The sequence below is a fragment of the Pygoscelis adeliae genome, unplaced genomic scaffold, assembly GCF_000699105.1.
Source record: "Pygoscelis adeliae isolate BGI_AS28 unplaced genomic scaffold, ASM69910v1 Scaffold78, whole genome shotgun sequence".
NCBI classification, from domain to species: domain Eukaryota; kingdom Metazoa; phylum Chordata; class Aves; order Sphenisciformes; family Spheniscidae; genus Pygoscelis; species Pygoscelis adeliae.
In genome coordinates, this window is record NW_008825409.1 from 5665241 (window position 1) to 5687877 (window position 22637).

The 22637-nt window shown below is 39.3% G+C and overlaps 1 protein-coding gene across 1 annotated transcript in view; it reads left to right on the forward strand.

Moving 5' to 3' along the window:
• Positions 1 to 22637, forward strand: part of COBL (cordon-bleu WH2 repeat protein) — a 135546-nt gene that overhangs the window by 23673 nt on the left and 89236 nt on the right. Inside the window, exons 3-7 of the mRNA XM_009330449.1 lie at positions 2220 to 2430; positions 3197 to 3425; positions 5502 to 5546; positions 7839 to 7933; positions 11361 to 11444. Coding sequence (XP_009328724.1) covers positions 2220 to 2430; positions 3197 to 3425; positions 5502 to 5546; positions 7839 to 7933; positions 11361 to 11444 — 664 coding nt within the window. The remainder of the gene's footprint in view (positions 1 to 2219; positions 2431 to 3196; positions 3426 to 5501; positions 5547 to 7838; positions 7934 to 11360; positions 11445 to 22637) is intronic.

Consider the following 22637-nt stretch of genomic DNA (forward strand, 5'->3'; position numbering starts at 1 on the left):
TATTTTTTAAAAAAATCCTTTTTCAAGTGCTGATGTGTTTTTTTTTTTTTTAAAGTGTTTTTAATGAAATAGTTTACATGAGGTAGGATAACTGTCGAAATTTGAATGAATTATCACAATATTATGCACTAGAGAAATATATTAGCTTTCCACTTTAAATAGACATGTCTAGCACATAGAACACCATGTATTGCAGTTCTGCCAGGTTATTTGCTTTTCTCTGAAACAATAGTAATAAGGTTGAGGGGGAAAAAACACAAATTTTACTTTAAAAGAAATATGTCTGTAAACAGACAGGCTGAGATTTGTATCAGGTGGACTGACACTTTTTTAAATGCTCACTGCTGCACAGCATAATGAATATTCATGTAAATACCAGTGTAGGTGGGATTCTCCTATAGTTTGGACTTAGTAGGTGTAAATGTTTCTGTTGGTTTGTGGCGTGTTACATGTGAGTTAAACATGGTTGTGAAATACAGGCGTTTGCAACTTGGGGACAGTGCCAGAGTAAGTCATCGTGAAATGACCTGATACAGTTTCGATTTAGATACTACACGTTTCTATTTAGATGCTCTCTGTGTTAGCAGCTACCACAGTGCTCTATTTTTCTGAAGCGTCCTATACATATTAATGACATCTGTTTTCCTTGTTTAATCTTCATCATCATCTTCGCACTGTGTTCTTCTCTTTTCAATGCAATCACCTCTTTCAAATTTTCCACGCTTGCCACTTTTTCAGGTCACACTGTGTAACTCGGTTAAACTTGAAATAGGTTACTGTGAAGAAGGTCCTTTCTCATCTCTTGCATGGGAAGAGCTGTCAGCTACATATGTTTTAGTCTTTCGCCTGTTAATAAGGGATCGTTCTAGTTTCCGTTCTTGTTGTCTTTGCCATTAGCTCTTCAGGGTTCTTCACCAACTTCTTGAGCAGTCGTTGGCCAACAACATATACATAGAAAGAAGATGGGCAGCCCTCCACAGAGTTGTTTCCCGGATGCCGACAGCTTGCAGTTGAAGGGCAGTTCTTGAACTACAGATGTAATGGTGGTAGCTAATAACCAGTGAATGATTTTATTTTCTTTGAATTTGCTTGTGTTTTGAATCTGTATACAGTTTTTCCAGTTTACACATTAGAAGAGATGCCAGTTCCTTTGGCAAATATGCTGTCTATGCACTTATTTTCACTTCTGCTAGAAGAAAAATATCCCATGTATATGACAGGCTTCAGGTACGGCTGCTAATTTTTTTCAACCTGCATCGTTTTGTTGATGACAGATACTGGTTTATGAAAACAAAACTTTTTCAGAAACATAACCAGTTTTAATAAACCTGTTTTCTCTGATCCTGGATGGAATTTTAGGGAGGAAGGTTGAAAAAAAAGAACCCTTCACTACCTTGGTAGAAGAGAATTTCTGGGGTGTGGAGGAACATAGTTCATATCTGCTGTGTCAGGCAGTATCAAGCTCCAGTGAATGTTGAGTTATTGACACAAAACGGAGTACCTCCATGCAGAGGCATGGAATAAGAGAGGGGCAGTGACTGACTTTTTTAACCTCATGGTTTAAGAATCACATCTGCAATAAGAGTTCTTGATAATGCAAATACTTGAAACCAGATGTTTTTATACGGGGTTAATATCCTCACCAAAATAAATATGGAAGGGAACTCTTACACTTGGAAATATTGCTGGTGTCAAATGGGTTGGGGGAGATGGGGGGGGAAAACTCCGAGCTGTAAGCTGGGAAAAAATATCCTGTCTACCTTTTGTTCCAGATTTAAATGCTCCATTTTGAGTTGTGTTATGTGATGGTTCAAATCTAGGTAGAGTTTACTGTACTGTGAGTGCATCATTTATTTGTATCTTGTCTTCATGTTAAAGAACGGGGTTTGAATTTAATGTATGGGTTTAGCAGATAAGATGCACTTTGTCTGCTCTTGGCTTATGTTTGTTAGTGCTATTATTGGCACTGTTGTCTGCCTCATAGCGAATAGTTAATTGCCAGCTTATAAACACACTGAAGTGCGAATATATTTAATTCCTAACATTTTATCTGATCTGTTTAGCATTTCAAAGCATTAGCACTGTTCCCTCCCAAAGATGGTTAACTGGTGACACATCCACAGCTTGTATTGTCTTTTTTTCTCCCACATTAAAACTAAGGTAAATTTTTTAGCAACTGTTTTTTCTCATGCTAACAGTGAATGTCTTCTTCCCTGCAGTAAAGCTGTGATGGATCTATTGGTTGATTTATGCAGCCAGTATCGCTTAAATCCATCCCAGCACAGTCTTGAACTGAAGTCTTCAGGAACTCAACAACCTCTGAGTTACAAGCCAAACACTTTGGTAGGAGCACTGGATGTACAGACGGTACTTCTGAAAGAGAAGGTTCCTGAAGAGAAGACAAAGCGACCTCTGCCAAGGGTCCCTGAGGTCAGTACTCTGTAGGGCTAAAATGGTGCCATGAAACATCATTTCATTCCTATGATTTCAAGCAGTTCTTCCAATCTTTGCATCTTCAAACCAGATGAGAGAGGCTTGAGATTGACTATAACCTGCTTTACTAGCTTAACTGATTTGCATGCAGACTGGCAGGTGCCAGTCTGGACCCCAGCATTTAGCCAAAATGTTATGTTGCATGTGGTTGGATAGATGGAAATCTATTCTTATAAAGACCCTTGATTGAGGACCGGGGTGATTGAAATTTGCAGTAGTGGCTGAAATGAGGGTTGTGGGGTTGTGTGGAGGTAGGTAGGGTTTTGGTGGTATTTTGTTTGCCATCTTTATTGAAGATATGGGAGAAGACTGATCGTTAATAAATGTATTTCACAGTATTGTGAAGATTCAGAAGTAGCCATTTTCCAAATATGCTTGCTGAAATTTTTATTATTCTGAAACACTATAGCTAATTATAGTGTCATGCTTTTCAGAGTGGTACTTGTAAATATTCACAAATTACGGCTGCCTCTGATTCCTTTTCCTTATTCGCCTGTTCTTATGAATGTCTCCTTAGTGACAGGGGATTTCTGAGATCTTTTTAAAATATTTTTTTTAATAATATTTTTTGCAGTAGTATGCATGTGGGATAAGTTTGCCCAGGAGGAGTCAAGACAATATGGAAGTCCCCAATGCCCTTCTCATTGTAAGAGTGCCTAGCCATCACAGAGAGAGGGCTGAGAGTTTGGGTTTGTTTCTGCAGAAATCTGTGAGGCTGGTAGTGAACTACCTGAAGACGCAGAAAGCTGTGGTTCGAGTTAGTCCAGAGGTGCCTCTCCACAACATCATCCCAGCTATTTGTGAGAAGTGTGAAGTCAGTCAAGAGCACGTTGTTCTTCTGCGAGATGGCATCACTGGGGAGGAGCTGGAGCTTACCAAGTCCTTGGAGGAGCTGGGAATAAAGGAGCTGTACGCCTGGGACAGGAAAAGAGGTGAGTTGAGACTGAAAGCAGTCGCTGCAGGGTTAGATGATGTGCCAACAATATTATGGGCAACTTAAAAGCATTTGTGCTCTTGTTCCTTTGGGGCCTGGCTGAAACAGCAGAGTGACATCTCAGTCCGGAGAGCCACGCGGGTTTGTTCAGTGAGCCGTGCCCAGAGCAGCAGCCAGGACAGCAGCGTGCCCAGCCGTCCCTGGCTGCGCTCAGGCCCCGCGCCAGGCTGGGCTGGCCCCTGGCAGAGCGCAGGTTGGCCTGGGGCAGGGCAGAAGGAGGAGCTTTACTACCTCCTGGAGCTGCTGTCGGTACAGGTGTGCGTAACACGGGGGCCTTGTCCAGGCAGAGCCTGTCACCTACCTGTGCTGTGGGTTGGAGAGGAGGAAAGAAGAGACATGCCATAGTCATGGCAGCTGCAAAAGCTGAGAGGCAGAAGCAACAGACCAGGGCTTATGAGAGACAGACTGTGGATAGGTTCAGAGACAATTCCTCCAACAAGCGAAGTTATTGACTGTTTAGTGAAGAGGAGCTAAGAGGTATTTGTATTTAAAAATTTGTTCTCTTGTTTATTCACCCTCACTTTCTGTTCTCGTAGATGATACTGTAGCAACAGCTTCTTGGGCTTGAGTTTTATCAGCCTGATTGTGTATTCAAATAGCATAATTATGCGATGTGCTTTAAAATATACCTGCTTTAAAAATACACGTTGACAAGCGCTACTTCCTTTGAGGTCAGAAAGTGATATTCATTAAAATTGTCTCCTGCAGTTTGTCTCAATCGGTATCACTTCCAGCACAGTAAATGTCCTTATTTATTGTTTAGATAACGTCAGTCTTGTAGGTGCTGAGCAGCAGGCTTATTTTTTATTTATAGAGTTATTTATTTATGTTGACATTCTGTCTCTTTCAAACTCCTTTGGTAAGTGACAGTTCTACCTCTGTGTGAGTTAAATTTCTGTGAGTTTAGACTTTTAAGTAAACGAAATGTCTCCTTTTCCTTTCAATTGTCAGGATCCTCAAAAAAGTGGCTGACAACATGTCATAAATCAATTGCATGTTTGTTTGATTTTAAGATATGTTTACTGTAATTAAGCTAACTGTTTTGGAGCAACATATTGAACATGCAGAGTATTCAAGAAGATTCATTCAGCGTACTTCAGGGACAACTTACAGAGTAATTAGCCGAAGCCTTCCTTAAACTCTTTTCCTTTAAAATGAAAGTGATGGTGTATATACTGGTGCAGTATTGGTCCTTAAACCCAGTTGTAGCCTGTGCAGTCAAAACCAAGGCTTTACTTCAGGGCTGGGATTATAGCAGCAAATGATATAACACTTCGTAGTGTGCTGCTGTCTGCATCAGAATTTTTTTAATATTTTATTCTTTTTTAACCTTTCAGTATACCTTTCATTATGATAAAATCCCCCTGACCCTGAGTGTAATTCAGCCTTTTCTGCCTTCCTCTTACTCTGCTCAATAGTGTCTGATGAGAAAACTGGTAAATACACATAAAATTTACAGAAGGTTTCCTTTGTTCCAGCAAATTCCTTCTTCCCATGTTCTCATCTGTAATCTCCAACAGGAATAATCCCACTGGTTTCAGTAGCAGTTGGTCTATGAATTATGCATTGAGTAGATGTCCAGTCTGTTTAGTTACCAGAATGCACAGAGTTTTAAAACACATTCCCACTAACAAGTAAGGCATCAGAGGTGCTGAAAGCGTAGGCTGTGCTTGTAAGAGCAGGTTCTAGAAGAACTTTGTGCTTGTCATTCTTTCCTTCCCTGAAACAGAAATACCAAGTGCTGAAGGATTATTAAAAGACGAGCTCTGCTGCCACCTGCTTACATAATTCAGTTTAGCACTTGAAGCAGCTTCGCGAGTGAATCGGGAATGAATACAAACGCAGCTAAACTGCCTCTAGTAACAGCTCTGCGTGTCTGTTGTTGGTCAACATTTTTTTCTGTAATGGTTAGGAAAACAAATGCTAGGAGTAATTAATGAATATTGTGGCTTACGAGGCAATATTAGAACTTTAATATGTCTTCTCTTGTCCTTTCATTGCCTGCCTTTTCCAGTTCCTCCATCAAAAACTCAGTCTGAACCTTCTCTGAACTATAGAGGTACTGTACAACGCTGCTGAGGGAAAACCGTCTTTCCCTTCACACGCTGTTTAATGTGGGTTTGGTAGATGGATCTTTAAGAATGTCACGTAAAAATGCTGTAGAGAAACTAGCTATTTTCGATCTGTGTTGTCTTTTGCAAAGTGTTGTTTACATGTCTGTGCTTTTGGTCAGAACAAACACACTTCTGTGCATACTGCTGCTTCAGTAATTGCCATTAAAATGCCAGCAATTAACAAATCCTGTCATTTAACTGTTGTGTGGTATGGTATGTTTCTATACAGATTCCAAGCCTTTTCAGGTTACCTAAAGCATGATTAGTTGAATTTCAGAAATGTTAACATTTGAGAGGTCTCTTGGGTTCAAAATGTATTTAGTAACAAAGAATATTTTGAGATCTAGGAGGTCTTCCACTAATTTCAATTTACATACAGCGAAGCATTTTAGTATCAAACCTATGTATACACGTTGGATAACTCTGAATAGATGCTGACTTGTTATTGCTACAGTAGGTGTGGTTTGGTTAGATTACATTGGTGCTTCTGCTTCTAGTTAAGCAGCAAATGTGTATATTTAGTATATTCTTTTCCCCTACTGAGTCTGTTGTAATACGTTGCTTAAATTAATTATCCTCAAGAAAGGTATGGTTGACTTGTAACTGGCTTTGCTTCTTTGCATTACTAGTAAAGACAACATAACCAAAACAAAACTGTGGCTAACTTCTTTAAATTTTCAGGAAGGAAGGAAGTCCACCTCCCATAGGTGACAGCTATCGAGCGAATCTTAGCTCATGGCCTATTGCCTCTTGGCTTCGCTAATGCCAGTACTTTTCCCCCTAATCCTCTGTCATTACTTGCTGTGGCTTCCTCTTATACAGAGCATAATACTAGAGAGAATATCTACTGTATTTATTTAAGAAAAATTGATACAGATTTATAAAGATGCCTTGTTTTGAGATGATACGCTGTGTTTAAAGTCCCAATTTAGTGGGATTATACAATGTTTAATGGTAATGTTGATATCAGCAGTTACTGACATAGCTCATAGTTTAAGACTATTTAAGGGATTCATAATCCACATCTAGTTGCAGCCCAGCCCCAAGCAGAAAAACAGCAGTTTCTGGTGAATGAGCATAGGCAGCGTTTAATATTTGAGAAAGATACTAATTTATTACTGTATTTTTTTGCAGTGGAGTTGCAGCCTTTCTTAAGGATAGTTTCTCCCTATTTTCCTCTGGGTTCATCTTCTTCACTCTTCTACTGTGCCTTGAACTACCATATGTATTTAACACCTTCTAACACCTGATATTGTTGATAGGCCAAGTGCTCTGTGTGAAATGCAAATCAGTTTACAGGAGTTCTGGGATGAGGGGGTTTTTTGTGAAGTAAACCTTATTTTGTGTCAACAAACAAGTCATTTTGCATTTGCTTCTTAATTGTTATTAAACAAATAAAGCAAATTTTTATAAGAGAAAGCAGTTTTTCTCTGTACATTAGACTTTCTGTGTGCTAGTGGGATACTCTGATGTGCTTGGAGCCAGGGAGATGCCTTTATAGCATTATGCAGTGTCCATTAAAAAAAGTGGGAGAGCTTTACAGTCTGTATATTGAATGTTAAACCAATGGTTGTTCCCTGTAACGCATGACCTTATCATGTTGCTCATCCAGCTTGGCTGGTGTTGCGGAAATTGAAGGGAGACTAAAACAGTCTCAGAATTCATACAGTTCCTTAGCTGGTTCAAGGAGGGACATGCATGTTTGAGCTGTTACAGGCTGAAATGCATGTAAACTTGCCTCTCTTCCCACCTGAAGTAAAAGCACCAAGACGAGAAAAGATGACCACGATCAGCTGGCTTAAGTTCTAAGGAGAGCCCTTTTTCCAGGGGAAAGGTCTCCTTCCTCTTCATGGAGCTTTATCCAAATCCACATTGAGAGTCTTTCCGTTAACTTCACAGTGTTAAGTCAGGCCTGTGGATTGTTAAAGATACTCACTCTAAAGACTAAGCAACTTGCTCCTGTTTTGCCTTTTAATAAGGATTACTAAGTTGTGATTGAAAACTTACTGAAGTTTATTAAATTATTCCATTTACTTCCATTAGACTTTGGAACAAACCCAGAACAAACAGAAGTTTGATGAAAAAGAAAGTATGGGATCTGGCAGTTACTTAGATAAATCAGTTCATAACATCTCCAGTTCAAAAAAATACAGCATTAATCCAGGATGTTTTAAAATACTGATCTTCTGAATCTTTATTTCAGAAATGTAAAAAATATTCCATTATAATTGTTTCAGAACCAAGTCGAAAGGCTTCAGTAAGCAATGATGCAATAGAAAAAGAAAAGACAAGACTTCTGGGATTGTTTAAAGCTGATAGAAGAAGCAGCAAGGTAAGAGTTCAGCAGTGTACTACTTCATTAAAGAGAATTGTTTTCTTTCCAGGTGTATTTTGTCTGTGGGTGGTGGTGTTTGTTTGGGTTTTTGTGTTTTTTCTTTCCTTTTTTTTTGTTTGTTTTTTTCTTCCAAGGAGTAATCTGTTAGCAGATGCATAAACTATGTTTAATCAGTGCAGCCTGATGGAGATACCAGCTGCTTATTGAAGGAGTCAGACACATTGACCATTTAATTTTTTTTTTTAAATGCTGTGTGTTCAGTAGGTATTAACAAAGAGCAGTAGCTTCAAGCAATTTATGACCACTTATTACTAGTGCTCAGATTACAAAATGCATTTATGAAAGAACTGACGTAATATAGAATACCTTAAGATATCAGGTAGAAGTGTCTTATTAACTCTTCTGTGCATGGGTGATAATCTGTTTTAAAGCATTTATATCTTTAGGAAGCTCTGTGCAGTCATGCTATTGCCATCTCCAAGTCTGCAAAACCAATGAATCAGGTGTAGAAGAAATAACTTGCCAGTACTAAAAGGAGTAATAAACTGAAGGATCAGCATCTGCTGGGGTGCATGTTAGGCATTTTTAACTTTTTTTTTAATCTTGAGTTGGAAAAACTAAAAAAGAAATTTCATGTAAAATAATTTTCTTCTGTTGAGATGCCTTTATGAAAAATTTGTCATTCATCACAGAAATCAAATACAGAAAAACTTTCTAACTCAAGAACATATTAAAAATACTGGGCTTTTAACTCCATACTTTTTGCATCCTTCGCTACAAATATCAGTGTCAACTGATTTTGATTATAAAGTATTTAATACTCTGGGGTGTCAGAGTAAAAAGAGAATTTTCTTTTGCCTGGTTTAAAAAGCCCTCCAAGGCTTTTGCAGTGAAATCATAAAACGTGTGTTTGATTAACTGGTACTAAGAAACTTATGCTTGTTAACGGACTGGTGTTTCACTTACCCTTCCAGTCTTCTCAGTCATGTTTTTAAAACTGAAAGCTTTCCAAATTCTTTATTAGTTCTCTGCCCTTTTGATTATGATCAGATTTGGAGCACTTTTGCTGGGCAATAGCTTCCTTTATGGACACTGGGAATTACTGTGTTGAAAAATCTCATCTGTCATGGATGCTGAGCTATTCTTAAAATCTTATGAAGGACTCATGGAAACTGTGTTTTATGAGATAGGAAGTCAGTCACTTTCAGAGTGTTTATCCTCCGTAAGAAAACATTTCTCATTTAGAAGGAAACAAAAGCATAACTGGAGCAATAATGCTGTATCTGCCTGGAAGGATCAAATAAACAAGGGAGCTCAGCTTGAGCCTCTATAGAGCATGCTGCGGGGCTGTAGTTCCTCTGGAAGAACCAAATGTATTACAGCGTGCAGTTTCTGCATCATAGTTTCTCCTCTGATTCCATTTACCTGAACTTCTGTATGAATGTGTGCTCTTGGAGTTCTAACTCCTGAAACAGCTCAGATTTAACTTGTAAAATATTTATGCTTGCAACCTTAGAAAAAGCTGCTATGAAGCATCCCAGTTCTGTGGTTACTGCAGTGGGTTTCTCACAGCCGAGTCTGGGATGAGTGTCCCAAGGTTGCAAACTCCTCTCCTTTTTTCTTTTCGTTTCCTCATGCTTGTTAATCAGAGACGTATGAGGTGATACTCTGAGGGTTTTTAAAATACAAATTATAATAGATACTAAGGATATTGAGGATCAATTAACAAGTTACAAGTAGTATTTGACCTGGGAAAAAGTAGGAACTGTACAAACAAGTACGAGAAACAGCTTCTAAATCTGAGGTAAAGGTGTAACTCTTTCTTGCTGCTAGTTCTGACAAGTTAATTGACTTTTCTTGGTCATTTATTTATTGGACTCTTACTTTCAAATGACAAATACTCTGTAGGAAAAGAAACTAAAACAACTACTTTGTTTAGTACAGCAAAGAAGTCCTTGTTGCCTTTTCAATAGAAACCTCTAGGAGTTTGAATCCAAATAAATGGAAGAATTACTGAGAACTGAAGAATAGCACAGGACACAGGAGCAAGCAGGTGTTAACTGGCCATAATACATCTGGCTTGGTGTTGTGGAAGATTTCTAGCCAAAACAGCAGTGAAACTGCTGAACAGACTTTAGTTAGCAGAATAAAGGCAAAGTAATTAAGTTATTTTAAGAAAGGATTTGGTAGGTTTATGAAGGGATTATGTGATGAGATGCCCTGTGATTTCAGGGCACTGGAATCAAAGGCTCATAGTTCCTCAACTCTGCTCTTTAGAGTTATTCTTACATTTTTACTCCTCCATAAGACTTAAGTTGGTTCTGCTTATTTGTTTTATTTTTTCTTTGTTTGCGTTATGATTTGCAGTGATTCAGTGTGTGTGTGTATGTGGTCATGCATAGCCTGTATTTAGAACTAGTTGATAGCAAGAATTGTCCAAAATCTTGCATGGTAGTAGCGCTGCAGAGTTGCAGGCATTTACAAGGGGAAGGCAATTTCTTTTGCAAGGGAAGAAGAGTATTAGCCTGTGTTGCAAACTGTCCTGGATCAGGTGTCACTGCACACTGCAGGCCTACGCTCAGATTTCCATGCCCACGCACATGCTTTCTTTCTCAGCTAGCTCACTGAAAGCAATAATCGTGGTATGACAATACGCTGCATCTAACTTTTTGAAAAAAAAACTTTCTGCTGTATTAAAAACACCATGACACAGAATGAAAGCAGAGTCCTATTCTCATGGTTAATACAAATTTGTTGAAAGTATTTCTTTGGTTAACTTTGTACTGGCAGGCTTAATGCCAGATCAGGTATCATCTGGTTCTCTCCATTCTAATTTTATGCTGGATCAGTTACCCTCTGTTCTCCTGCAGCAGGCATAAAAAATATAAAGGTGGCATGAACTCCGTATCTTTTTGATGTGAAACGTAGTCATGTGCCTGAGGCTAAATCCAGATCAAATGGGCACTGCTAAGCAATCCAGTAGAGCAGAGGTCCCGTGCAGACAATCATGGGATCTAGGCTTAAATAGAGTATATATGCTGGCACACAGGAACAGTCCAGTCATTGGCAAGTGGCAGGGAAGAAGTTCTCTGCTTGTTCCCCTCTGTCTGCGGGTATAGCAGAGACTTGCAGTCTGATCCCTGGTGCTACAGGAGTTGCTTAACTGCCTGTTTTCCTCCTTGCCCAAGAATTGTTCTGCTTCTTTATATTCTTGTTCTTAAATTTTTCTGCTAGTGGATTTCTTAGGGCCTTGCCTACATCAGAGAAATTTTGCAGACTACTTCAGGGTTTCTCAGCAATAAGGTCCAGCACTACTGAGACAGTTTGTCTTGGTTCTGTGATGAGGTTTGATGCTTTGCTCTGGCATGTGTTGCTGTTTTGCTTCCTTTGCTGCTGCTGTGTAGGATACTTGTTTGTGTTGCAGACAGAAGAACACTTGAGGATGAACAGAGATTGTGGTGAGGAGGATGTTTTTAGTTCTGCATCTACAAGTGAAGGAAGCTTGGATGTAAGTACTAACATGGCTTGTAGATGCTATTGCATTCCTATTAGATCCTGCAGTTTGAATACCCAGAAACCACTGCTATTCCTGATGCTTAGCCAAGTAGAAGTAGAAATAGCTTACTTGTTAGCAGGCTTAGTTATGTGAGTGCACAGTTTGCGTATCCTGATGAAGTTAAAATGCAATGCACTGTCTTCAGATAAAACTTGCTAGCTTCACTATAAATAAAGTTTCTTTCAAAGTTAAATTCTAAGCAGTTGTGAGCAAAAAGTGTTTTAACCAAGGACATAGGTGTTGTGACTGTAAGACAGTGACAGTACTGCATGATGCAAGAGTATGTTTGCCTTATCAGTGACATTTAGAGGGTGCTTTTTTCTTATAAAACCACACCTCTCATTTTTATCCCTTTACATGTCTTCTGCAGCATGGCAGCATTCCATTCGTTTCTTAAGTAGCTTGGGGGTGGAGACTACTTTTGTTTTAAACACTGGAAATAACAGAAAGGATTTTTGTTAAGTACTTCAGTAGGTTTTAGGGTACTAAAGTCCTGTGAACCACATTTAGAAAGGTTTTTAAGTGCCTGACAGACTACTAATTATGAGGATTTAGGTATCCAATTAGGAAGTGTGAATCCTAAATATTTTTGTAAGGCTGTTCTGGTGGATTAATAATCATAATAAATGGCCTGTCTTTTTGGTGATTTTTTTTTAATTACTTGGCTTTTTGTTACCGTATTTTAAAAACCTGGAGATGACTCTGTTAATGACATGATAGAAGCCTGAAATGTGAGGTTCAGCTACCTTTCACAGCCAGGTATTTGGAAAAGAAGTGCTGATCTGCAAAATGTACAGCTCACTAGCCGCAGAGAAGGGTGACAGAAAATTGTGGAAAAAATGGAGGAGTGAGAGAGGAAATCCCAGATAAGAAGGATAATATAAAAGAAGTCAAAAGGGAGAAATAGATGGAGAAGTGATTGGCTGTGAGGTTAAAAAACATCTGACTCTGCAAATCTGTGGAGACTTCATAATGAAAGAGTTTCGAAATAGGAAAGCGGCTTATGACACTAAAAATTTGGGTAACGCTATAAAGATGAATATTTTAGTGAGAGCTCTGTTAATATAAAGTCCTGGTAGAGGATGTTGTGGGTAATTGAAATATACTAGGTAAAAGTATAGAAAAACCATCACAAGCTCTGCCAAAATAAAATCATCTTGTGGTTTGTATTCACTGCCATTATACATTAGTCTCAGTATCTTGATATCTGAGTCCTAGAAGAGGAGGAGGACGAAGGGGGGGGATTCCAACTGAGGATATGAATTTAGTTCAGATACTCTGAACTGTCTTTTATGCTAGTGTGTGGTACTTTCCTCAGAAAAGAGACATCTCTTAATTTATTTTTGTAGGGAATATTACAGGGCTAATCATAAATGAATATTTTTTTTTTTCCTTTTACATTGATGAAAAAGTTTTCAAAACTGTCTTGGACATGTAATTTTGTCTTCTAAAGGCACAGGTGATAGGGATCAAAGGGATCTTGAAGAGGTAAAAAATATTTTCTTTTTTTTCAGTTACATGAACATGTCAGGGATTCCTCCCCCCCCGCCCCTCCTTTCCTTTTAAGAGCAATTAATCTTCAGGAATGATATAGCCATTGTTCAGTGTTTACATCTCACTTCTGGCTTTACATCTGTATTTGCATGAGCACCAATCCTGCTAAGACATAAGTACATACTTAAATGAATGTATTGACATAGTTCCATTTAATTTGGTACTATTGTGTTAAAGCTTGCAGAGTATGTATAATATAAGTCTAACAGATCCATCCTTCGAACATGCTAGATGGGCTTCCAAGAAAAAGGTCAACAATTGTGACGTCTTAGGTGAAAAATTCTAAAATACTGTAAACTTCGCATAGATAGTTGGCATAGATAACGTGCATTAACTTAAGATAAAATTCAAGTGGAAACGCCAATGAAAGCACTTTATAATTTTTAAAATTCAGCGTAGCAGTTCCTTTTGGGCTAGACTTTGAGACCCTTGACCATTCTGAGTAATTCTTTATTCCACTTGCTCAAAAGATAGCCTCACTTACTTACTTCAGTGGAACTGAGTATCCTTATTCAAAATAGGTGGTATCTTACATAGCCATATATGTGAAATACACATTTAGAGCTCAGTATGTAGAAGTGTCATTGAGCTAAGATAGGACTTTTGGCAAAATGTCATCCAGTAGAGGCATCCTCTTTTGCAATTTCCTCAGGTCTATTTTCTGTTACTGTTTTGGGTCATCTTGAAAGTATTTTGCATTGTTGTGTGGGAATCAAAGCCAAAATTTCAGATTTATTTCTGAAAGGAAAATAGTTTGCCATTGCCTTCAGCATAGTGCCAGGAGATACACTGGCCGGATCAGGAAAACCTTTCTTGCCTATAAGGAAATAGGCAGCTCATGAAGTACTACTGAGGTAAGGGCATGAACTTCCGTATGCTTAGTTTAAATCCTTTTCTCACTATTATGTGGTGGTGATGTGCACTGAATTGTAGAAAAAGTAATGATTCTATTCTGGGTATTGATTGTTTTTTTTTTTTTAAAACTGGGCAATCTGAAGGAATGGAATGAAGGTGTAAGAAATAAAAGATCCTTAGTATTCATTCAAGCACAAGTTATATTCGCTTTTTAACCACCAAACCATTCTCATTAGAATTATTAGTGCTTCTAAGAATACTTTGGATTGTTGATGAGGAAGCAGATTTTCAAAGTCAAAATGGGAAGGTCAACACTTATGCTTGAGGTGAAAGCACATTTGTTCACAGTATCAGCAAAAATGAAGGTGAAAAAAGAAGAATTTGTTAACACCTTAGAGAGAGAGTGTAAAAATCCCAGAAAAGAATTCTCTGTGATGATCCTCAGTGCAGCAGTTTATTATACCACACGTCGGTAAAGGATCTGAAATCTAATGGCGTATTGTAAATGAAGGAGAAATCTTTTCCTTAATCTGTTCCAGTTTTGTGCTAAGCAGATGAGCTTTATATCCGGGTTAACTTTTCACAAATCAAATGCTATTGAAATACACTGGTGTATAAATACAACATACAAATAAAGCAGTTGGAAGTTGCAGCACAGTTAACCGTATTCTGCTTTTTGTGTGCCAAAAACAGTCAGAGCTAGAATTTAGAACAGCTAGGGGAAAAAGGGCAGTTTAAGTTATCTCTGCCGCTTGGTGTCACTGTCCTCAAATAAACAGTTGATCAAGATGAAACCCGATATTTGGAACGCAGTACTAAAATTAGCTGTTTTTATTTTTGGGGCCTTCGTGCTTTCATAAATCAAGAGCGAAAAAACACATCCCAAGTGCTGAACGAGGTGTATCTCTGATGTGGAATTTGTTTATGTAATAAATCAGCTTGGGAAAAAAATATTTAGAAGTACAGCCAGGGACACTTATCAGAGGATTTGAAACTTCAGCACAAAGTCTTATCACACAAGGTTTCTCTAGTTCAAACAGGGCTTCAGCAGAGCAATGTTAGAGGATTTTCATCAGGACCATTTTAAAAAAAATCTAGTCTTCAGTGTATGTCTGAATGTAGGTGTTACTCATAACAGAATCAGTGAACCTAAATGAAGCAGATAGCCCAGTAGTTCCGTGCTTAATGAGCCTGTCATGCCTATTATTATATATGTTCATGAACTAAACTATTAGGGAAAAACAATGTCATTTTAAGTTCCAAACAGTTATCAGATAAGTTTAGGATACGTGGGGTTTGGGGTTTTTTTATTTCATAGTACCTGTCTAATTGCAAGATCGTGTTCCAAAAGAAAAATACTGTGCTAGCGTTTGAAAAATGTCATCAGGACTTCTAGTGCATGAGTAATCTTGGCAGTCAGTTCTTAAATGATGGAACAGCTATTTTCACTATAAAGGCTTTTAAAAAAAATCTGTTATTTACTTTTTCAGGGCCTTGTTTGTTCTTAATGTACTCTAACTTTTATGCCCTCGTTGATAGCAGGAGCTACATCATTCATGATACGCTTTCTCAGTTCAGAAGTGGTTGGAAGAAGGATCAAGTACAATTATGCAAAAGTGATTGGAAATGTGATTTCTCTTCAACCATGTCAGGTCCCAGGTGATCAGTTAATACCATCTACTGTCAAGGATTTCACCTCACGTGGCCAGGTACTGTTTAGGGCAGTAGGAATGAAAAAACTGCCCATGTCATCTAAATGGAAGTTAACAGCCATCTACTTCTAATATTTCCTTGTGTGACAATCACATTCACTTTAAATTCCTGTTCTCATGTTCTTGCTTCTTGGTCTCCTGGCAATGCTTAGGATGATGTTGGTTACGTGTGATTATTTGTACTAGCAGGGTCAAATCCTGGGATAGTTCCGTTGCATTTTATACAGTTAGAGCTATCTATGTACACTGTCAAAGGCATAGCTTGTGATCTGACCTTGAAACAATTTTGCCTAGTGTGATTTTGTTTGCAGAACGTAAAACTCAACAAACTGAGTATGGAGAGTTGTCTAAATACTACAGCAGACTGGTCTGTCCCCACCAATCTTCTGTTATAGGGTGCCTGTAAGCAAGTAGTTAGATGCCAGAGGATGACACTAGGGAAGATACAGTATAGTTATAAATGTTTTCATTTGTGCAACTGTTTACATGATTAGAAGAAAAGTAGATTTATTAAATACCAGGTATCTCAGGAAAAGGTTCATCATTACAGTAGAGTCAGTTTTATTTTTATATCCTGTGATACTTTCTGAGGAAAAAAAAATAAAATTATTGTTAACTTTCCTTGCTAAGAAGAAAGGTTTGCCAGAGCCAACTAGCTTGTGACTGGCGTTCAGAGAATTCCAGTAGGTAGCAAAGATGACAGTGATCAGCTTTCTTTCTCCTTGTCTACTGAGTGCAGGACAAGAAGTAATGTGCTTTATATATAGCAATGAAATTTTAACTTAGATATTAGAGGGAAGAAAAACCTGACTGCATGGAAGTTTCACAAGGGAGCAGGTTATTAAAGAGACTGTGAAATCCTTGACATCACCTAATCTGTAAAACCTCCAAAAATGTCTGGAGGATGAGCTACACATACTTGATTCTGTCTTGGAGCAGAAGGATAGATTAGGTGAACTGTGGAAGGTGCCTTTCAGCCAGATTATGGCTGCTGAAGGGATGCAGCTGTACCAACCTCCTTTTGTGGTGTGCACTTACGGGATATTAACTGTCTTTGTTCATGTGAATCATAGAGACTTTTACATAATATAATATCCTTAGATTTTTCTTACAGTATGTTATAGCAGAAGGCAAGAGCTTGAAACAGTGGCTGCCTGCCACCAGACTTCAAGTTCTTGCTCCAAAGCTTGGTGTTACTAGACCGCTTCAAAGAAAAGGTCCTTGGAGTTAGTGTGTTTAAAAAAAAAAAAAAAAAAAAGAATCTCAGAACCAGCTGAACTACTCTGGCTCCAAAAAAAAAAAAATAGCCTGAGGCAGACACCTGGAATGGAAAGTCTCAGCATCTATAGTTAAAGCATGGTAAAGTTGCAAGCTATTTAAAACAGTATCTGGTGAAGAGACATGTCGGCTGACCCCTGTTCTGTCTGTGCTGCTTAGCTTGTACTACCACAAGATTGCCAACTTCGTGCATTCAAAAATCACTTGTCAGCTCTTGCCCTTACCACACAAAAGTGGCTTAAGATCTTGAGATTTGAAAACAAATCATTTATGGTGGACTTCCCTTCCCTTCCCTTCCCTTCCCTGCCCTTCCCTTCCCTTCCCCTCCCTTCCCTTCCCTTCCCTGCCCTTCCCTTCCCTTCCCTTCCCCTCCCTTCCCCTCCCTTCCCCTCCCTTCCCCTCCCTTCCCTTCCCTTCCCCTCCCTTCCCTTCCCTTCCCCTCCCTTCCCTTCCCTTCCCTTCCCTTCCCTGCCCTTCCCTTCCCTTCCCCTCCCTTCCCTTCCCTTCCCCTCCCTTCCCTTCCCTTCCCCTCCCTTCCCTTCCCTTCCCCTCCCTTCCCCTCCCTTCCCTTCCCTTCCCCTCCCTTCCCCTCCCTTCCCTTCCCTTCCCCTCCCTTCCCCTCCCTTCCCCTCCCTTCCCTTCCCTTCCCCTCCCTTCCCCTCCCTTCCCCTCCCTTCCCTTCCCTTCCCTGCCCTTCCCTTCCCTTCCCCTCCCTTCCCTTCCCTTCCCCTCCCTTCCCCTCCCTTCCCTTCCCTTCCTTCCCTTTTTTGTGACCATGAAGGTTTTATTAAAAACAAAAGATTATCACACAGTCATTGGTTGCCAGAACCTGCATCTTTATCACCATAAAATTGCATGGTTCAGAGTAAAATCATCACAACGCGTTGCTTTTAAAAAAAGTTGTTGCTTTTAAAAAGACAACTCAGAAACTTCAGTTCCTGCAGTGGTTTTTGCAGGACATTTTTGAGGAAATATTCTCAAGAAACGTTCTGAGATGAACAGAGAGAAGTGGATCAAGTCGAATCAAAAGGGCTCGAGTAGGGCCGTATCTACAAAAGGAACCGGGCACAGCTATGCCTGGCAGTGCCTGTTTTAAATACCCGGCAGCGCAGGCTTCCGTTGGACGCTGGATCTAAGCATCCCAGAGTCAGATTTCTCAAGTTTTGAAGCCACTGAAATCTGCACAGTGGGAGTTGCACATTAAACTCTGCCCATCTTTTGTGTCTGCTACCTGCCTCTGCTCAGGATTGAAACCTTGAGTCAGCTGCTAGATTTAGATATTTAAAGCTTTTACTCTAAAAGTTTACCACCTACCACTGTTAGCCAAAATGTGAGAGCGCTAAGTTCAGTTCCTTTCTCTGCCTTTAGAGATACCAGCCAATCTTCTATCTCTCTCAGGACCATTATTGAGAGAATTATTTCCTCCTTTGCAAAGAAAGCCAAAATACTTGCTGGGCTGGAGAATGCCTAGAACAAAGCTGTGAGGTATTCTTGATGTGGGAAGTGTCCTTTTGTAAAAATACCCAAATATTCAGTGACTCAGAAAGAGAGAGCAAGAGCAAGCTTAACTATTCAGACCAGTAACGAAATAACTTAAGTATGGTGACAGCTCTGGGTTCCAGTGCCAGTGCCAGAGATGTTTTTCTATGTTTTATGCTAAGCAGATGTTAGATCCAGCAAATAAATAGTCACCGAAGCTAGAACTGGAGGAGCCAAATGGCTGTTGCATCCTGCCCAGATGAGTGCCTTAATCTCAGTCTCTTTCTAGCTAACCTCATATTCATGTCCCTGAACAGAGAATAATCTCACTCTGCTCACGAGAGGGGCAAGTTTGTTTTTTCTCAACTAGAAGAAGGTTTTGAACCTGGATTTACCATATTCTTACTGAATCTTTGAACTTGGGGCAGGGGGGAGGACAAGACAGGAGAGAAATACCATAGCTGCCTCTTCTAGCAGTTATGTTTTTTGTGGAGCCAGGTTTCTTAGTTGTGCTTTAAGCGCACCTATTGGATCAAGCCCCATGGCTGATGGAGAGATTTGCCAATTTTATGGATCCTGATGGAGTTTAGACAGGAGGTTAGGAGCATAGTTTCTCAGCAGTTTTCACACTCAGCACACCCAGAAGCAGAATTCACGCACCAAAATGGGAGTAAGCACATCTGAAGGGTATGTGTCAGGCTTATTGAAGGGAAAGCACAAAGTGGTGTGCGTTAGGGAGGCCCAACCTAACAGGAGCACGGTAAGTTAGGTTAGTGCGAGGCAATTCAGCTTCCAGACCTGGGCTGCATGGCATCGTTCTCTATACTGTGGATGTACCCAGTCGGTCTGGAGTAGTTGGCTCAGATATCTCCCTCGGATGTTTAATTAAGACCTGGTGACACACCCTTAACCACCCAAATCCTTTTATGTCTGATTCATCTTTTGTTACTGATTTCACTGAAAACTTCTGAAGTTAACTCACTGGAAAAAATAGAATAAAGCAGCAGCTAATAAGAGCAATGGCTTTTAATTTGCATTAATAAAAGGACATTAAAAAAAACCCAAAGACAAACTTAAATTCCATTTGAGATTTTTCTAGTGACATCTCAACCGCTCAGGCTTTGCTTCCTTGGTATTTAATATTACTAGAGCCCCTTAATAGTGTATAATAGCCTTGTAATTCATATTCAGTCATAATTTATTTAGCATATTGTTCTTAGTGTAACTGGCAAGCATGCAGTGGTGTGGAAAATACCACCTTTAAAGAAAAGTTTATCCCAGGATCAGGCTTTTCTGCAATTGGATAAGCAGAGATGTAGTTCCTTAAAAAAAAGTCTTTCACATATTTCTGTATACATAAGATGCTTTTTGTGTTTAAGTTTGGGATGGTCTGGGAATGAGTCAGGGAATTATTAATTCCACTGCAAAGTACATTTCTGTTTGATTTAATGATGGATATCCAAAATATTTCTTGTAAAGCTGTCCAAAGGTAACTACTGTAATGAAAGGATTAGTGTGTATTTATGCCAATGCCCTTTACTAGATGAAATCAGAAAAAGGGCTAATTGTATGTCACCGACTCCATATTTCTAATATACAATGGAAATTTTTTTTCAGACAGTAACACCTGTTTTTGTAGTGGCATAATCTGAATCACATGTAACATAGATTTATTATATTAGTCTAAAATGTCCTATTAGCATATGTAGATTTTAGATACAGTGAAGATTTTCAACACTGGTTAAGGTATAATTTCTTTTCTTTTGCAAACAATTTCTGAGGCATGAGCGCTAATAGGATTTGGTTCTTTTCCAGCCTCTTCTGTGGACAGTGAAGACTCGATTTCATTAAAAGTAGTGGCAAACAATAACATTTCTTTTAATTAGATGATCTCATGATTTCCACACATATTTGTTCTGTGCATTATTGTTCGTTGGCAAAACTGAGCTGCTTGGTAGCGTGTGAAACCATATGTCTCAATAACATCTTATGGCAGGTGAGGGAGGATTTGCAAAACAACATTTGCTGACAGGACACAATGCATTTTACTTTGATGGAGAATTTTTCCTAAGCTAACTTTATGGCTTAGTTCTCTCATGCAAAGTCAAACTTACATGAGGCTTAGCGGGCCTTACCGGTCTCCCTTTAACTCAGAGAGCTGTGTGTATGAACCAAAGACCGTACAGCACTAAGTACTGTGTGTGCTGCTCGTACAAAAAGAGACCTTCTAACGTTAGTGACCTGTAGTCTGTGTAGCTGTTTCACATTCTTTCTTCTTTTTTGATAAACAACTGTTAAACTAGGTTTTATTGGTCTTCTACGTGCAGCTCCAATACCAATCTTCCCCTTTGAGCTTAGCAGAAATGATTACAAATAATTTCAGACGTTGCTTTTTCTCTTACTGTCCAGTGTTTAATATTTCATTTGAATTCTTGGCAGCATTTTTGGGATGCAAGCTGAGGGGGGGAAGGACTTTTTAAAGACTTCTACAACAGCATGAAGTAGTAATACCTTCAGTCAGATCCATTTTCTCAAATTATTTCTTTTTTTAATATAATTTACACTTTTAAGCAGATCTCAAAATACTTGGGGAAACTAAGGAAAGCGTTTCTGGTTTTATAAATGGTCAGCCGGAAGGCCAGAAGAGAAAGCAGATCAAGGCAAATAGCAGGACATAGCCCTGCAGAGTTCTTAAATAGGTGCGTAGCTGTAGGCGTAGGAGTTGGACCCACTGACTTTCTCAGTGTCATACCGAGCACCTGTTTAAGTGTTTTCCTGGTTCAGTACTCCGGTGACCTGGTGAGAGAGCCAGGTGCGACCGATGTCTAGGACATGAGCTGCGTAGGCAGTCTCTGAAGTATACTGACATAGCGAGATGGAGAGATTACCGGTAGATTTATGATTGTTAGTGTTTGGTTCCCCCGCACCTCCCTCCTCTGATTATAACATTTTCTTCTTTCCATCCCAGCAAATGCTCGGGTACACATCTTGATTTTGATCTCTCCCAGTTTCAGCGCAGGGGTAGTGTGATTTCACTGACCCTAAATGGAGCTTGTTCTGATTTACAGTTGTTTGCACAGGACAAGAGTCAGGCCAGTGAAGTGCACCGTGGAGGTTTGCCTTGTAAAAACCTAATGGCAGTGGATTTGACAGAAGGGGGAAGGGAAGAAGAAACATTTAAGACTATTTATTAATCAAGAATTCCAGCAGCGAGGCTTTTCTTGCCTTGATTTTGGCAAATGTACAGATGAGAGATACTGTGCAGAGACCACTTCTGCACAAACAGAGAAAGCCCTTAAAATGTAAACATTTGAGCAGCTGGCATGGGAGATTAGTGCAGCAGTGGTGGGAGGGGGGTAATAGTGGATAGTGGCGCTGTCTAAATTTAACAAACGTTAAACAAGGTCCTTAAGGGTTACAGGTCAGAAAGACAGTATCAACTAAAAATACTGGCAATTGTACAGGTCAGTCAAAGTCATTAACTAGTATTTAATTAAAAGCAACTTGACTTTCCAAAGTTGTGACACCTTCCTCCCCTCCCCCCCCAAAGAAAAAAAAAAGGGGGGGTTCTGGGAGAAAATGTTCTATGCAACGTGTTTGAATTAAGAAATAAAACCACTTTATCCTCTGTCTGTGGAAAGGCAGCGCTTTGAGACTTCTTAATGTTTTTGCTTTGGATTGTGAACTGTCTTAATATGTTGTTCTACTTCTAATTTCCTGTGGCTGAATAGTACATCAAAAGAAAGCAGCCTGCTGAGGGTGAAAGCAGTGTAGGGTCTGTTAGCTTTGTAGACATGTGTTCATATGCTGTTTAACATCATCTGGGGGTGTGTGTTTTGGTTTTTTAAACCCTCGCCGAATAGTTACACAGCTAGGCTATACATCAGGGTATCTGATCATGAATTGGGTTTTTTGGATTTTGGTTTTTAACTTGCGTTTTGATCACGCTTTTAAAGCAATTCCTTGCCTATTGGTTGTAATCCGATTCACGTGTGTTTTGTTGGAGGTGCTTTACTTTCTTCATTTCTTTAGCAGTAGAGACTGAAGTATGGGTGTCTGGAGCCAAATTTTATGTTTAAAAAATCAGAGCTATGCTTTCCGTGCTGGCATTGTTATGATTTTCATTGAATATGAAAGTATACTGAAGAAAAAGATTTCCTGGAGAAATGACAGTGGCAGTATAGTTTAGAGCATTACTGTCTTTTGGCATTGTAAAGTTAGTGACCATCGGAGACTTGAAGCAGAACTCATTAGAGCCAGTGGAAAA